This window comes from Oncorhynchus mykiss, chromosome 3 (assembly GCF_057628025.1).
Source record: "Oncorhynchus mykiss isolate SJ-2025 chromosome 3, ASM5762802v1, whole genome shotgun sequence".
Lineage (NCBI taxonomy): Eukaryota > Metazoa > Chordata > Actinopteri > Salmoniformes > Salmonidae > Oncorhynchus > Oncorhynchus mykiss.
Window position 1 is genome coordinate 96353258 of NC_143024.1, and position 17394 is coordinate 96370651.

General features: G+C 43.5%; 1 protein-coding gene across 1 annotated transcript; it reads left to right on the top strand.

Annotated features, from left to right (window-relative positions):
• Nucleotides 1-2249: 2249 nt before the first annotated feature.
• LOC110520680 (complement C1q-like protein 4) lies at nucleotides 2250-4667 on the top strand. The gene has a single exon (XM_090230751.1). The coding sequence runs from the start codon at nucleotides 3785-3787 to the stop codon at nucleotides 4451-4453; it is 669 nt and encodes a 222-aa protein (XP_090086877.1). The 5' UTR covers nucleotides 2250-3784; the 3' UTR covers nucleotides 4454-4667.
• The last annotated feature ends 12727 nt before the right edge of the window (nucleotides 4668-17394 follow it).

Sequence of the window (17394 nt, forward strand, 5' to 3'; positions counted from 1 at the left end):
TGATTGATTGATTGATAACATCAACATTAGGGTAAAGTAGTTGAAAATGCATACATGTACACAGGCACAGAGACTACATTAACAACCATATCTATATATAGAAAGAAATATGGCATAACCCTTGACCTTTGCACAGTGACCAGAACTTATAAATGAGCCTAGGTAGGTAGGGAGACAGTATCTTCCTACAGCCATGTCTATCAGGCAAATATTTGTTTATTGCAAAACCAGCTTCAGTTTTAGAGATTTACAACAGTATATTGTCGTATTATTGTTTCACCTCACTGTTTGCTAGTAAACTTAGCTAGCTAGCTGGATATACAATACTTGTTATTTACATCTGTTTGAATCCTATCTTGTTTTGTAAGGTCATAATCCATAACCAAAGTTAACCAATGATGTAACAAAGCTAGCTAGTCAGCACCTCTACACTAAATCATTTTCTATGGGTGTGCACCAGCTCATGCTTTTTACATCGCTAGCTAGCTACACATGTTTGCTAACAAGTTACAAATGCGAGGCGTGGTGCATAACAAGTTAGCAGGGGCCAGTCTAACTAGCTAGCCAACTCCATTCATGTGTTAAGCATTTGCTGGTAAACCTAGCTATAGGTGGTGGCTGGTTATAACGTTATATCTTGCTGTTTAGTAGCTAGCCATATCTATGACTAAAAAGAAACAAGGTTTTACAATCGAAATACAAAAGATCTCAGATTGTAAAACCTCTTCTCTTTTTAGTCATAGATATGGATAATGTAGTTAGCTACCTAGCTAGCTACATAGCTCGTTAAGCTAGCAAACAGAAAGATCATTTGATTTCCCCTAACTGTAAAACAATAGTATGTTAGCCAGCAACGTTCACTAGTTAGATGGCTTGCAGGAAAAAATAACTTACTTAGCAAGGCACCGTATTTGTTATCTGCCCTCTTGGTTCTGGCATCGGCTGTAGCTGAGCTTCTAACACTAGCTAACGTTAACTCCAACTCTGCACCTCAGTCACGCTCAAGGTCCTAAACGACATCATAAACGCCATCGACAAAAGACAGTACTGTGCAGTCATATTCATCGACCTGGCCAAGGCTTTCAACTCCACCAATTACCACATTCTTATCGGCAGACTCAACAGCCTTGGTTTCTCAAATGAATGCCTCGCCTGGTTCACCAACTACTTCTCAGTTAGAGTTCAGTGTGTCAAATCGGAAGGCCTGTTGTCCGGACCTCTGGCAGTCTCTATGGGATGCCACAGGCTTCAATTCTCAGGCCAACTCTTTTCTCCGTATCAATCAATGATGTCGCTCTTGCTGCTGGTGATTCTTTGATCCACTTCTACGCAGACAACACCATTCTGTTTACATCTGGCCCTTCTTTGGACACTGTGTTAACAAATCTCCAGACGAGCTTCAATGCCATACAACACTCCTTCCGTGGCCTCCAACTGCTCTTAAATGCAAGTAAAACTAAATGCATGCTCTTCAACAGATCGCTGCCCGCACCCGCCTGCCAGTCTAGCATCACTATTCTGGATGGTTCTGACTTAGAATATGTAGACAACTACAAATACCTAGGTGTCTGGTTAGACTGTAAACTCTCCTTCCAGACTCACATCAAGCATCTCCAATCCAAAATTAAATCTAGAATCGGCTTCCTATTTCACAACAAAGCATCCTTCACTCATGCTGAAAAACATACCCTCGTAAAACTGACCATCCTACCGATCCTTGACTTTGGCAATGTCATTTACAAAATAGCCTCCAACACTCTACTCAGCAAATTGGATGCAGTCTATCACAGTGCCATCCGTTTTGTCACTAAAGCCCCATATACTGCGACCTGTATGCTCTTGTTGGCTAGATGTTCGTCGCCAAACCCACTGGCTCCAGGTCATCTATAAGTCTTTGCTAGGTAAAGCCCTGCCTTATCTCAGCTCGCTGGTCACCATAGCAGAACCCACCCATATCATGTGCTCCAGCAGGTATATCTCACTGGTCACCCCCAAAGCCAACTCTTGATTTGGCAGACTTTCCTTCCAGTTCTCTGCTGCCAATGACTGGAACCAATTGCAAAAATCACTGAAGCTGGAGACTTATATCTCCCTCAAAAACTATAAGCATCAGCTGTTAGAGCAGCTTACCAAGCACCTTTTTTTTTTTTTTAACCTTTATTTCACTAGGCAAGTCAGTTAAGAACAAATTCTTATTTTCAATGACGACCTAGGAACAGTGGGTTAACTGCCTGTTCAGGGTCAGAATGACAGATTTGTACCTTGTCAGCTCGGGGGTTTGAACTTGCAACCTTCCGGTTACTAGTCCAACGCTCTAACCACTAGGCTACCCTGCCGCCCCACCCTGTACATAGTGCATCTGTAAATAGCCTACCCAGCTACCTCATTCCCATGTTCTTTTTTTTTGCTCCTTTGCACCCCAGTATCTCTACTTGCACATTCATCTTCTGCACATCTATCACTCCAGTGTTAAATTGCTAAATTGTAATTACTTCACCACTATGGCTTATTTATTGCCTGTATATAGACTCTAGCTGGGTAGGCCTGTCTGGCTGGGGAGGCCTGTCTGGCTGGGGCTGGGGAGGCCTGTCTGGCTGGGGAGGCCTGTCTGGCTGAAGAGGCCTGTCTGGCTGGGGAGGCCTGTCTGGCTGGGGAGGCCTGTCTAGCTGGGGAGGCCTGTTTAGCTGGGGAGGCCTGTCTGGCTGGGGAGGCCTGTCTGGCTGGGGAGGCCTGTCTGGCTGGGGAGGCCTGTCTGGCTCGGGAGGCCTGTCTAGCTGGGGAGGCCTGTCTGGCTGGGGAGGCCTGTCTAGCTGGAGAGGCCTGTCTAGCTGGGGAGGCCTGTCTGGCTGGCTATATATTTTGGTTGAAACATGTATGATTGAACGTCACCATGGAGCTAATAGATGCTCCATCATTGAATTCATGTTGACGAGAGGAATCACTTGAAGCCATTGAGTCTGGTCAGTTCCTTCAGTTTTGCTCAAAGTATTCCTGTTAGTGTCCGCCTCCTTTTCAAAAAAGCCCGCCTTGGAGGAGGGGCAAGAGCAGGAAGCACTGCCCAACACAAGTTGTAGTCTTTCAGAAAGACGTCCAATGGCGTGATGGAACATCGACAACCTCATCTAACCCTAACCCTAACACAAACTCATAGTGTCAGTGTAAAAAAGAGCCTTGGAGATGAGCCACGAAGCAGGACTATAGGTGAACACCCCCATCAATACACCAGAAGCTGCCATAGGGTGTATCGTTCAGCGCTATAAGCCCTGACCTGACTCCCTCCTGGGAAAATATGTGTGAAACACATCTCACTGTCATAGAAACGCCTCAGACATGATGAAAACAAGCCCAGATCCCCCCAGTGTGACATTCCCCTTTAAAGACCAATTTTGTCATTTGAAAAAGTGCCCATCACACAATTTGATATAGATATAAATTCTTTTCAAGGCTACTTACTGAACTTTTCTGTTTCAATAAAATACACAATTTGAACAACAAACATAATGGAAATTCATATTTTGCAGCAAGATACTTTAATCTCAAGAGAAGACAAGTTAAATGTTAAATAAGGTTTATTGTTCTCTTACTTAAGCGACTGGCTAATCCATGTACTGGAGACAAGCACTGTCCAAATATTTATTTTTCACATTTCGCAACACTAGCGATAAAGAATTGCGAAATAAATGGAATGTACAAGGAGTGTCTGAAACAGCATCTACATCCTAGCTGTATAAAAACAGGAAGAGAAAACTCCAGAATCAACACAGGTTCCTAAATACAGGGAGAAATGAACACTGCTGCATTTCTGTTGGTTTCGCTGTGCTGCTGCTGCTGGCTGTCTGCGGCTCAACAAGAGACCAAAAAGACTGAAAATGAAGATAAAGAATGCCAGACATCACAAGGCTCGTGCTACCCTGACTTGTGCAAGCTGCTGAAAGACTTCGGTGTCATGGAGGAGAAACTGCGAACCACGATGGAAAAACTGGGAGTCATGGAAACCCAGCTCAAAGTTAGCGAGAATCAACTTGAGGAACTGAAAAATAACGAGAGGAGGAAGGTGATCTTTTCGGCTGCCCTGGGCGGAAATGGCCACACCGGGCCAATCGACCATGACACTACCCTGATCTTCAAAAATGTCATCACTAACATCGGCAGTGCCTACAATCCAAGTACAGGTGTATTTGCTTCCCCTATTGCAGGGGTCTACTATTTCAGTTTCTTCTACCATGCCGGAGGAAGTCAGACTAAATACATTTCCTTGTTCAAGAATGGACAGCGCATGGTCACTTCCTCTGATCACCAGTCTAGCGGTGATGGAGCTGACAACGGGGCTAATGCAGTCACTCTACAGCTGGAGGTGGGAGACCAAGTGTTCCTACGCCTAATGGCTAACAGTCACGTGTGGGACTCTGTAAACCACACCACCTTCAATGGGTTCCTGCTCAAACAAGTGTGACGAAATACATTGGTGGCGCCGTCCTCTGCTTTCTACTTTTGGTGATGTTATTATTGTGAACAGCTAATCTTTCTCACATACTGTAACTCCTGTATCCTAATTCATCATGTAGTCTATATATCCATCATAATGTATTCAATATAACCATCTAATCCATCATCATGTAATCTATATATCCATCATAATGCATTCAATATAACCATCTAATCCATCATCATGTAGTCTATATATCCATCATAATGTATTCAACATAACCATCTAATCCATCATCATGTAGTCTATATATCCTTTTTTGATGTATTCAGGCTGACATTGTTGGTATAATACATTGGTAGTGTAGCGCTGTTCTCTATTTTGTAGGTTGAGTAGCATCTATTATCTACTTTTGTTTCTGATGTGCTTACTGTGTGTTGATGTTGTTCTTGTTTATCACCATTGTTGAAAAGCAATAAAGTCTTTAAAAAAAAAAGAGATGGAAATCATTTCTGCTTGATTCCAGTTTTTCACAATTGTTAATTAACACACGTTGGCTGAAACTACATTTCTAAACTATACATTCAAATCCCAAAACAGTTAGACAATTTCCCACAAACCCCACAGATATCTTGCAAAATTAAACACAGCAATCTAAATCATTCACTTTCAGCTCAAAATGAAGCTCTGCTTACTAACGAGACACACCTAAACCTCGAATGAATCTAACTTGGTGACAAACGAGATCACGCTAATGTGACATATACAAAACACTACAATTTCAGTGTAAAGATGAAGATTTTGTAGTTTTACTGTATTTCGTTGGTGTGTACTGAAAACAAGAAAGGAACACAAATGCACAAATGTAAGTTTTATATTTCAATATGACTCAATAGATGTCAAACAGCACACCTACTGTAAAAATGCAAACATACAGTACAAATAATTTGCATATTCAAATGAAGAAACAGATGCCTATTTGTACTACTGTATTGTATGTAAGATCAATTGAACAGAATAGATCAAATTAACTGTCAAAACACAGTTAAATCAACATCATAAGTCCAGAAAAAAACTACTCCGTTGCGAAAACAAACTGAGTCATGTTTGTTGTTTTTGTTCTGGTCCTTGGCTCGACAGCGGGGGAAATATATTCTGGAATGACACATCCACCCCTGACAGGACTCTGCTGGAACGTCGCCACAGGCCTCCTCCATGGCCTGGAGAAGGGTAGTATGGTAGTATGGTGGTATGGTGGTTAGGGTAGTATGGTGGTATGGTGGTTAGGGTAGTATGGTGGTATGGTGGTTAGGGTAGTATGGTAGTATGGTGGTTAGGGTAGTATGGTAGCATGGTGGTATGGTGGTTAGGGTAGTATGGTAGTATGGTGGTTAGGGTAGTATGGTGGTATGGTGGTTAGGGTAGTATGGTAGTATGGTGGTTAGGGTAGTATGGTAGTATGGTGGTTAGGGTAGTATGGTGGTATGGTGGTTAGGGTAGTATGATAGTATGGTGGTTAGGGTAGTATGGTGGTATGGTGGTTAGGGTAGTATGGTAGTATGGTGGTTAGGGTAGTATGGTAGTATGGTGGTTAGGGTAGTATGGTAGTATGGTGGTTAGGGTAGTATGGTAGTATGGTGGTTAGGGTAGTATGGTGGTATGGTGGTTAGAGTAGTATGGTAGTATGGTGGTTAGGGTAGTATGGTAGTATGGTGGTTAGGGTAGTATGGTGGTTAGGGTAGTATGGTGGTATGGTGGTTAGGGTAGTATGGTGGTATGGAGATTAGGGTAGTATGGTAGTATGGTGGTATGGTGGTTAGGGTAGTATGGTAGTATGGCAATTAGGGTAGTATGGTGGTTAGGGTAGTATAGTATTATGGTGGTTAGGGTAGTATAGTATTATGGTGGTTAGGGTAGTATGGTACTATGGTGGTTAGGGTGGTATGGTTGTATGGTGGTTAGGGTAGCATGGTGGTTAGGGTAGTATGGTGGTTAGGGTAGTATGGTGGTTAGGGTAGTATGGTACTATGGTGGTTAGGGTGGTATGGTAGTATGGTGGTTAGGGTAGTATGGTGGTTAGGGTAGTATGGTGGTTAGGGTAGTATGGTGGTTAGGGTAGTATGGTGGTATGGTGGTTAGGGTAGTATGGTAGTATGGTGGTTAGGGTAGTATGGTAGCATGGTGGTTCGGGTAGTATGGTGGTTAGGGTAGTATGGTAGTATGGTGGTATGGTGGTTAGGGTAGTATGGTAGTATGGTGGTTAGGGTAGTATGGTAGTATGGTGGTTAGGGTAGTATGGTAGTATGGTGGTTAGGGTAGTATGGTGGTATGGTGGTTAGGGTAGTATGGTAGTATGGTGGTTAGGGTAGTATGGTGGTATGGTGGTTAGGGTAGTATGGTAGTATGGTGGTTAGGGTAGTATGGTAGCATGGTGGTTCGGGTAGTATGGTGGTTAGGGTAGTATGGTAGTATGGTGGTTAGGGTAGTATGGTAGTATGGTGGTTAGGGTAGTATGGTGGTATGGTGGTTAGGGTAGTATGGTAGTATGGTGGTTAGGGTAGTATGGTGGTATGGTGGTTAGGGTAGTATGGTAGTATGGTGGTTAGGGTAGTATGGTGGTATGGTGGTTAGGGTAGTATGGTAGTATGGTGGTTAGGGTAGTATGGTGGTATGGTGGTTAGGGTAGTATGGTAGTATGGTGGTTAGGGTAGTATGGTAGTATGGTGGTTAGGGTAGTATGGTAGTATGGTGGTTAGGGTAGTATGGTAGTTAGGGTAGTATGGTGGTTAGGGTAGTATGGTGGTATGGTGGTTAGGGTAGTATGGTAGTATGGTGGTTAGGGTAGTATGGTAGAATGGTGGTTAGGGTAGTATGGTAGTATGGTGGTATGGTGGTTAGGGTAGTATGGTAGTATGGTGGTTGGGGTAGTATGGTAGCATGGTGGTTCGGGTAGTATGGTGGTATGGTGGTTAGGGTAGTATGGTAGTATGGTAGTATGGTGGTTAGGGTAGTATGGTAGTATGGTGGTTAGGGTAGTAAGGTGGTTAGGGTAGTATGGTGGTTAGGGTAGTATAGTAGTATGGTGGTTAGGGTAGTATGGTGGTTAGGGTAGTATAGTAGTATGGTGGTTAGGGTAGTATGGTAGTATGGGGGTTAGGGTAGTATGGTAGTATGGTGGTTAGGGTAGTATGGTGGTTAGGGTAGTATGGTAGTATGTTGGTTAGGGTAGTATGGTGGTTAGGGTAGTATGGTGGTTATTGTAGTATGGTGGTTAGGGTAGTATGGTAGTATGGTGGTTAGGGTAGTATAGTAGTATGGTAGTATGGTGGTTAGGGTAGTATGGTGGTATGGTGGTTAGGGTAGTATGGTTGTATGGTGGTTAGGGTAGTATGGTAGTATGGTGGTTAGGGTAGTATGGTAGTATGGTGGTTAGGGTAGTATGGTGGTTATGGTAGTATGGTGGTTAGGGTAGTATAGTAGTATGGTGGTTAGGGTAGTATGGTACTATGGTGGTTAGGGTGGTATGGTAGTATGGTGGTTAGGGTGGTATGGTGGTTAGGGTAGTATGGTGGTTAGGGTAGTATGGTGGTATGGTGGTTAGGGTAGTATGGTAGTATGGTGGTTAGGGTAGTATGGTAGTATGGTGGTTAGGGTAGTATGGTGGTATGGTGGTTAGGGTAGTATGGTAGTATGGTGGTTAGGGTAGTATGGTGGTATGGTGGTTAGGGTAGTATGGTAGTTAGGGTAGTATGGTGGTTAGGGTAGTATGGTGGTATGGTGGTTAGGGTAGTATGGTAGTATGGTGGTTAGGGTAGTATGGTAGAATGGTGGTTAGGGTAGTATGGTAGTATGGTGGTATGGTGGTTAGGGTAGTATGGTAGTATGGTGGTTGGGGTAGTATGGTAGCATGGTGGTTCGGGTAGTATGGTGGTATGGTGGTTAGGGTAGTATGGTAGTATGGTGGTATGGTGGTTAGGGTAGTATGGTAGTATGGTGGTTAGGGTAGTAAGGTGGTTAGGGTAGTATGGTGGTTAGGGTAGTATAGTAGTATGGTGGTTAGGGTAGTATGGTGGTTAGGGTAGTATAGTAGTATGGTGGTTAGGGTAGTATGGTAGTATGGGGGTTAGGGTAGTATGGTAGTATGGTGGTTAGGGTAGTATGGTGGTTAGGGTAGTATGGTACTATGTTGGTTAGGGTAGTATGGTGGTTAGGGTAGTATGGTGGTTATTGTAGTATGGTGGTTAGGGTAGTATGGTAGTATGGTGGTTAGGGTAGTATAGTAGTATGGTAGTATGGTGGTTAGGGTAGTATGGTAGTATGGTGGTTAGGGTAGTATGGTAGTATGGTGGTTAGGGTAGTATGGTAGTATGGTGGTTAGGGTAGTATGGTGGTTATGGTAGTATGGTGGTTAGGTTAGTATAGTAGTATGGTGGTTAGGGTAGTATGGTACTATGGTGGTTAGGGTGGTATGGTAGTATGGTGGTTAGGGTAGTATGGTGGTTAGGGTAGTATGGTGGTTAGGGTAGTATGGTAGCATGGTGGTTAGGGTAGTATGGTAGTATGGCGGTTAGGGTAGTATGGTGGTTAGGGTAGTATGGTAGTATGGTGGTTAGGGTAGTATGGTAGTATGGTGGTTAGGGTAGTATGGTAGTATGGCGGTTAGGGTAGTATGGTGGTTAGGGTAGTATGGTAGCATGGTGGTTAGGGTAGTATGGTAGTATGGTGGTTAGGGTAGTATGGTAGTATGTTGGTTAGGGTAGTATGGTGGTTAGGGTAGTATGGTGGTTAGGGTAGTATGGTGGTTAGGGTAGTATGGTGGTTAGGGTAGTATGGTAGTATGGTGGTTAGGGTAGTATGGTGGTTAGGGTAGTATGGTAGTATGTTGGTTAGGGTAGTATGGTAGTATGGTGGTTAGGGTAGTATGGTACCATGGTGGTTAGGGTGGTATGGAGGTATGGTGGTTAGGGTGGTTAGGGTAGTATGGTGGTTAGGGTAGTATAGTAGTATGGTGGTTAGGGTAGTATGGTGGTTAGGTTAGTATGGTAGTATGGTGGTTAGGGTAGTATAGTAGTATGGTAGTATGGTGGTTAGGGTAGTATGGTAGTATGGTGGTATGGTGGTTAGGGTAGTATGGTAGTATGGTGGTTAGGGTAGTATGGTAGTATGATGGTTCGGGTAGTATGGTAGCATGGTGGTTAGGGTATTATGGTAGTATGGTGGTTGGGGTAGTATGGTGGTATGGTAGTTAGGGTAGTATGGTGGTTAGGGTAGTATGGTAGTATGATGGTTTGGGTAGTATGGTAGCATGGTGGTTAGGGTAGCATGGTAGTATGGTGGTTAGGGTAGTATGGTAGTATGGTGGTTGGGGTAGTATGGTGGTATGGTGGTTAGGATTTATGGTGGTTAGGGTAGTATGGTAGAATGATGGTTCGGGTAGTATGGTAGCATGGTGGTTAGGGTAGCATGGTAGTATGGTGGTTAGGGTAGTATGGTAGTATGGTGGTTAGGGTAGTATGGTAGTATGGTGGTTAGGGTAGTATGGTAGTATGGTGGTTAGGGTAGTATAGTGGTATGGTGGTTAGGGTAGTATGGTAGTATGGTGGTTAGGGTAGTATGTTAGTATGGTTGTTAGGGGAGTATGGTAATATGGTGGTTAGAGTAGTATGGTGGTTAGGGTAGTATGGTAGTATGGTGGTATGGTGGTTAGGGTAGTATGGTGGTTAGGGTAGAATGGTGGTATTGTAGTTAGGGTAGTATGGTGGTTAGGGTAGTATGGTAGTATGGTGGTTAGGGTAGTATGGTGGTTAGGGTAGTATAGTGGTATGGTGGTTAGGGTAGTATGGCGGTTAGGGTAGTAAGGTGATATGGTGGTTAGGGTAGTATGGTAGTTAGGGTAGTATGGTGGTTAGGGTAGTATGGTAGTATGGTGGTTAGGGTAGTATGGTAGTATGGTGGTTAGGGTAGTATGGAAGTATGGTAGTATGGTGGTTAGGGTAGTATGGCGGTTAGGGTAGTAAGGTGATATGGTGGTTAGGGTAGTATGGTAGTTAGGGTAGTATGGTGGTTAGGGTAGTATGGTAGTATGGTGGTTAGGGTAGTATGGTAGTATGGTGGTTAGGGTAGTATGGCGGTTAGGGTAGTCAGGTGATATGGTGGTTAGGGTAGTATGGTAGTTAGGGTAGTATAGTGGTATGGTGGTTAGGGTAGTATGGTACTATGGTGGTTAGGGTGGTATGGTAGTATGGTGGTTAGGGTAGTATGGTGGTTAGGGTAGTATAGTAGTATGGTGGTTAGGGTAGTATGGTGACATGGCGGTTAGGGTAGTATGGTGGTTAGGGTAGTATGGTGGTTAGGGTAGTATGGTAGTATGGTGGTTAGGGTAGTATAGTAGTATGGTGGTTAGGGTAGTATGGTGGTTAGGGTAGAATGGTAGTATGGTAGTATGGTGGTTGGGGTAGTATGTTGGTATTGTAGTTAGGGTAGTATGGTGGTTAGGGTAGTATGCTAGTATGGTGGTTAGGGTAGTATGGTGGTTAGGGTAGTAAGGTGATATGGTGGTTAGGGTAGTATGGTAGTTAGGGTAGTATGGTGGTTAGGGTAGTATGGTGGTTAGGGTAGTATAGTGGTATGGTGGTTAGGGTAGTATGGCGGTTAGGGTAGTAAGGTTATATGGTGGTTAGGGTAGTATGGTAGTTAGGGTAGTATGGTGGTTAGGGTAGTATGGTAGTATGGTGGTTAGGGTAGTATGGTAGTATGGTGGTTAGGGTAGTATGGAAGTATGGTAGTATGGTGGTTAGGGTAGTATGGCGGTTAGGGTAGTAAGGTGATATGGTGGTTAGGGTAGTATGGTAGTTAGGGTAGTATGGTGGTTAGGGTAGTATGGTAGTATGGTGGTTAGGGTAGTATGGTAGTATGGTGGTTAGGGTAGTATGGCGGTTAGGGTAGTCAGGTGATATGGTGGTTAGGGTAGTATGGTAGTTAGGGTAGTATAGTGGTATGGTGGTTAGGGTAGTATGGTACTATGGTGGTTAGGGTGGTATGGTAGTATGGTGGTTAGGGTAGTATGGTGGTTAGGGTAGTATAGTAGTATGGTGGTTAGGGTAGTATGGTGACATGGCGGTTAGGGTAGTATGGTGGTTAGGGTAGTATGGTGGTTAGGGTAGTATGGTAGTATGGTGGTTAGGGTAGTATAGTAGTATGGTGGTTAGGGTAGTATGGTGGTTAGGGTAGAATGGTAGTATGGTAGTATGGTGGTTTGGGTAGTATGTTGGTATTGTAGTTAGGGTAGTATGGTGGTTAGGGTAGTATGCTAGTATGGTGGTTAGGGTAGTATGGTGGTTAGGGTAGTAAGGTGATATGGTGGTTAGGGTAGTATGGTAGTTAGGGTAGTATGGTGGTTAGGGTAGTATGGTAGTATGGTGGTTAGGGTAGTATGGTGGTTAGGGTAGTATGGTGGTTAGGGTAGTATGGTGGTTAGGGTAGTATGGTGGTTAGGGTAGTATGGTAGTATGGTGGTTAGGGTAGTAAGGTGGTTAGGGTAGTATGGTGGTTAGGGTAGTATGGTAGTTATGGTAGTATGGTGGTTAGGGTAGTATGGTGGTTAGGGTAATATGGTAGTATGGTAGTATGGTGGTTAGGGTAGTATGGTGGTTAGGGTAGTAAGGTGATATGGTGGCTAGGGTAGTATGGTGGTTAGGGTAGTATGGTAGTATGGTGGTTAGGGTAATATGGTAGTATGGTAGTATGGTAGTATGGTAGTATGGTGGTTAGGGTAGTATGGTGGTTAGGGTAATATGGTAGTATGGTAGTATGGTGGTTAGGGTAGTATGGTGGTATGGTGGTTAGGGTAGTATGGTAGTATGGTGGTTAGGGTAGTATGGTAGCATGGTGGTTAGGGTAGTATGGTAGCATGGTGGTTAGGGTAGTATGGTAGCATGGTGGTTAGGGTAGTATGGTAGCATGGTGGTTAGGGTAGTATGGTAGCATGGTGGTTAGGGTAGTATGGTAGCATGGTGGTTAGGGTAGTATGGTGGTATGGTGGTTAGGGTAGTATGGTAGCATGGTGGTTAGGGTAGTATGGTAGCATGGTGGTTAGGGTAGTATGGTAGCATGGTGGTTAGGGTAGTATGGGGGTATGGTGGTTAGGGTAGTATGGTAGCATGGTGGTTAGGGTAGTATGGTAGCATTGTGGTTAGGGTAGTATGGTAGCATGGTGGTTAGGGTAAGAGAGAATAAAGTAGACAGCACACATCAAACGTGTGATTTATGACCCCGATTTATGACCCTGTGTCCGGATGACGTGTGCATGCCCATATTTGGGCATCTGGTCAGGACATCCTGGCAGGAACTGATCGTGTGCCTTTACCCATATATGGGCATCCTGTTCCTGTTCTCACGCGTTAGAGGGTGTGCTAATTTATGCATATATTGTATCTATTCCTTTGAAGTTGTCATGATCATTGATGTCTAGGGACCTCTTTGAACTGGGGAGGGATGTGTTTGAACATTTCAAAGAGTATGGCCCCCCCACCCCCCCTGTTTTATTGACCTTAGGGCTGTTGTCTATGAAACAGGAATGTCCGGGGTATTGGGTGTGGCAGACGCATTATAAATAAAGCCCAGAACAAGACATGCGGCCTCAGAACAGTAAACAAGATTTAAAAAATAAACATGGATTTTGTGATCAGTGGCAAAGCTGTGATGACCGTAACAACGAAAGCAGGACCGCGAAACATAAAGAAAGGGCCAAGTATAAAGGCACAATAGACGATGCGCCAAAAAAGTGGTTTCTAAGTGTGTATAGAACACAGATACCGCCTGCAACAGTGCTGAAAGATCAAGTGCTGATGTCTCATGGACAGCATCGGGGGTATCAGTTTGATTACCCAGCCTGTAGAGTGAACCTCTATACGGTAGCCGAAGGAGAAGAATATACAGACCAGACTTTAGGAGTGGACTACGGGCTTGAAGACTGGCCGGTTTTTCGCAAGGTTGTGTGTCCTGAACTAAGACTTATGACCAAGGGGTATAGTGTGTTCACAGGCTACGAGACCCGTTGGGAAGGTGCCCCTGACTCCTCAGGAAGAACATTTCACAGGGTGAAAATACAAAGAAAGAATGGACTTCCATGTGGCTGCGTGGAGTTCAATATCAGCAACGAGGAAACCCGCAACCAAAACTTTTAGGTTGAGCATGCTTATTCCTTTTAAAAGTTGGGATTTAATGGAATTGAAAATGTTAGAGTTGTTGGACGCTCTTTTTGTACAGAGTCAACAGCGGCAGAGCATTGTTCATGTAAGGAAGTGCATAAGATATGCGAATCCTGAGGATGATGATTCAAAGAAGCCCCAAGAAGGTACATCCTCAGAATGTCATCCCCCGAAGAAAACTAAGTACGTGACTGCGGTAACCACGCCCTGATACCCAAAGGACTGGTTCAACAATAAAAGGAGTGCCCTTAAAGCCTTCAGTTATTCATCTACGCATATACCATGGATATTCATACCACATACCAGGACTCTGCTACGACATGGGGGCCAGACCCTAAGGACTCTACGCCTCGCAGCATTCTACTCCCCCCAGGCAAGACCTGCGACACCCCCTACATGTACACAGCCTGAGGACGTGTTTGATGGGGTGGTCAGTGCTATTTTTGTGGACACCATCAAGGCCTCTGTAGCCACGCTTTTAGACGTGGTGATTGGAGAATATATACGAGAAAAATGCATCGGTTGTGAGATCAATCACCTCAGCCAGCGCAGGCATCCGTGTTTATACCCTCAAGATACTACTTCTTCTACCATTTTGAGGAGCTGGTGAAAAGACTGTGGTCCAGCCGGTTTATACCATCGCTGGTCAGAGCCCTGGAGTCTATGGGTCTATTCCCAGAGTTTACGGGTAACCAAGGCTTTCCTACATGAACAGAAGGAGGCGATCTACATCCACGAGAAACTCAAAGAATTCCGACACACCCTGGTGGACGATAACAAATACAGGGAAGCTGTGGTGGCTGATGTGATGACTTTCTGGCTCAATAAACCCCAAGAGACCGAGTGACAATTTGTTATTTAGATGTAAAGCAATGGGTAACTATGTGTATAAATAAAAAAAAGAACTTACAAATGTTATGCATCAAATTATTGAGAATAAAGTGAGCAATGTATCGTTCTACACAACCCACAATTCCTGTGAAACGCTCAATGAGTGAATAGGTGTGGAGTCAGGCGCAGAGAGCAAAGGATGCGGGAAAAACACGCTTTAATGTCCAAAAATAATCACAGGAACAAAAATAGTATACCCAAACCAGGTATAACTACAGAACAAAAAATACCCTATCGTGAAAATACAAAGACAGCGAGAAACCCAAATGAAACCACTAACCACTCTAACACATACAGATGAACAAGCACAAACAGAAGCGGGCTGAACGAACTTAAATAACCCCACCCTAACAACCAAACAAGGAACAGGTGAAACCAATTAGACAAAACCAAACGAACACGGAACAAAGAATCGGTGGCAGCTAGTAGACCGGCGACGACGACCGCCGAGCGCCACCCGAACAAGAAGGGGAGTCACCTTCTGTAATATTCGTGACATCCTGGGCTAATGTAGAGTGTGTGATGAAAATGGAACAAATCATGAATCATGTACGACATGCGGGCGAGAGTCTACAATGGACACAATTGGTATCCCGTCTTGGGGATGATTCTGAAGAACTAAAAACAACTTTGTCTAAGATTTTACTTTATTTGTTTGAAACACCATTTAATTGTAACATGTATCATATTTGTTGTTTATATACTTTTATAGCGGTGTTTTAAAAATTCAGCAACACAAGCCTGTAAATCTAAACCAAATATACAGGGTGTTGCATGCTGTGATCGTTGAGAAAACGGGGACATGTATCCTGCAACGAATTCTGAATTGTCTGTATACGTAATACATAATGTATGCTTAAAATAAAAATTCAAAAATGAAAATGAAATGTTGTCGTTATTTGAGAGTGGCTCATTAACGTTATTGTACCTCAGAGAGGCAAGAAGGATGGCGGAGCAGATGTTGAAAAACATTTATTATAATCCCTCTAACCCTGGGTCTTATGGGGGTAAGGAACGTTTACAGAGAGTTACAGCCGAAGAAACAGGTAGCCGGTTAAGCGGTGCTAAAGTGAATGAGTGGTTATCAGAGCAGGAACATAAACGTGTAACCGCCATCAGTCGGCACTTTATTGGGTGCTCCTCCTTCCTTCAAGATAGAGTCAAAGGTCACCTCTGCTCCGCTCTTATTTTTTAAGACCCTTACAAAAGCTATTTTAGAGAAAATATCTATAACCGTTAGCATGTAGCGATTTCAATCATTTTAATCTGCAAAGGCCTGCATGTCACATAGATCCGCCTGAAATGTGACAAGGGTTGAGTAGAAAAAAACTATATTTCTAAGAAATTGTTTTCTTACAGGTTTATGTAGAGTATGTGCATCCTGCTCTGATAACCACTCATTCACTTTAGCATCGCTTAACCGGAATCCAGGAAGCCATTTTCCTGAAACACACACCTACAAACAATACCACAACACAGGAACTGGAGAACGTAACACCTGGCTAGCCGTAAAAAGAGAAAATGGTGCCGTCTGGTTTGCTTAATATGCAGAGCCGTAGGAAAGTATTCAGACTCCTTGACCTTTTCCACATTTTGTTATGTTACAGCCTTATTCTAAAATATGTTCAATGTTTTTTTCCCCCTCATCAATCTACACACAATACCCAATAATAACAAATCAAAAACAGGATTTTAGAAATGTTTTGCAAATGTATTAAAAATAAAAAGTATTCTATTATTTGGGGAGTTTCTCCCATTCTTCTCTGCAGATCCTCTCAAGCTCTGTCAGGTTGGCTGGGGAGAGTCGCTGCACAGTTATTTTCAGGTCTCTCAAGAGATGTTCGACCGGGTTCAAGTCCGGGCTCTGGCTGGGTCACTCAAGGACATTCAGAGACTTGTCCCGAAGCCACTCTTGCATTGTCTTGGCTGTGTGCATAGGGTCGTTGTCCTGCTCTGTTCATCTTTCCCTCGATCCTGACTAGTCTCCCAGTCCCTGCCGCTGAAAAACATCCCCACAGCATGATGCTGCCACCACCATGCTTCACCGTAGGGATAGTGCCAGGTTTCCTCCAGACATGATGTTTGGCATTCAGGCCAAAGAGTTCAATCTTGGTTTCATCGGACCAGATAATCTTGTTTCTCATGGTCTGAGAGTCTTTAGGTGCCTTTTGGCAAACTCCAAGCGGGCTGTCATTTGCCTTTTCCTGAGGAGTGTCTTCCGCCTGGCCACTCCACCATAAAACCCTGATTGGTGGAGTGCTGCAGGTTGTCCTTCTGGAAGGTTCTCCCATCTCCACAGAGGAACTCTAGAGCTCTGTAAGAGTGACAATCAGGTACTTTGTCACCTTTCCAAATCATGTCCAATAAATTGAAATTACCACAGGTGAACTCCAATCAAGTTGTAGAAACATCTCAAGGATGATCAATGGAAACAAGATGTACCTGAGCTCAATTTCGAGTCTCATAGCAAAGGGTCTGAATACTTGTGTAAATAAGCTTATTTTTAAATTATTATTATTATTACACATCTGCAAAAGTTTCCAGAAACCAGTTTTTGATTTGTCATTGTGGGGTATTGTGTGTATATTGTTGAGGATTTGCATTTATGTCATCCATTTTAGAATAAGGCTGTAACGGAAAAGTCAAGGGTTCTGAATACTTTCAGAAGGCAGTGTAAGCAATTTGAAACTATTTGTACTTTTACTATTGATATTTAAGTATATTTAAAATATACTTATATATAAATATACCAAATACTTTTAGACTTTTTCTCAAGTAGTATTTTACTGGGTGACTTTCACTTAGACTTGAGTCATTTTCTATTAAGGTATCTTTACTTTTACTCAAGTATGACGATTGGGGACCTTT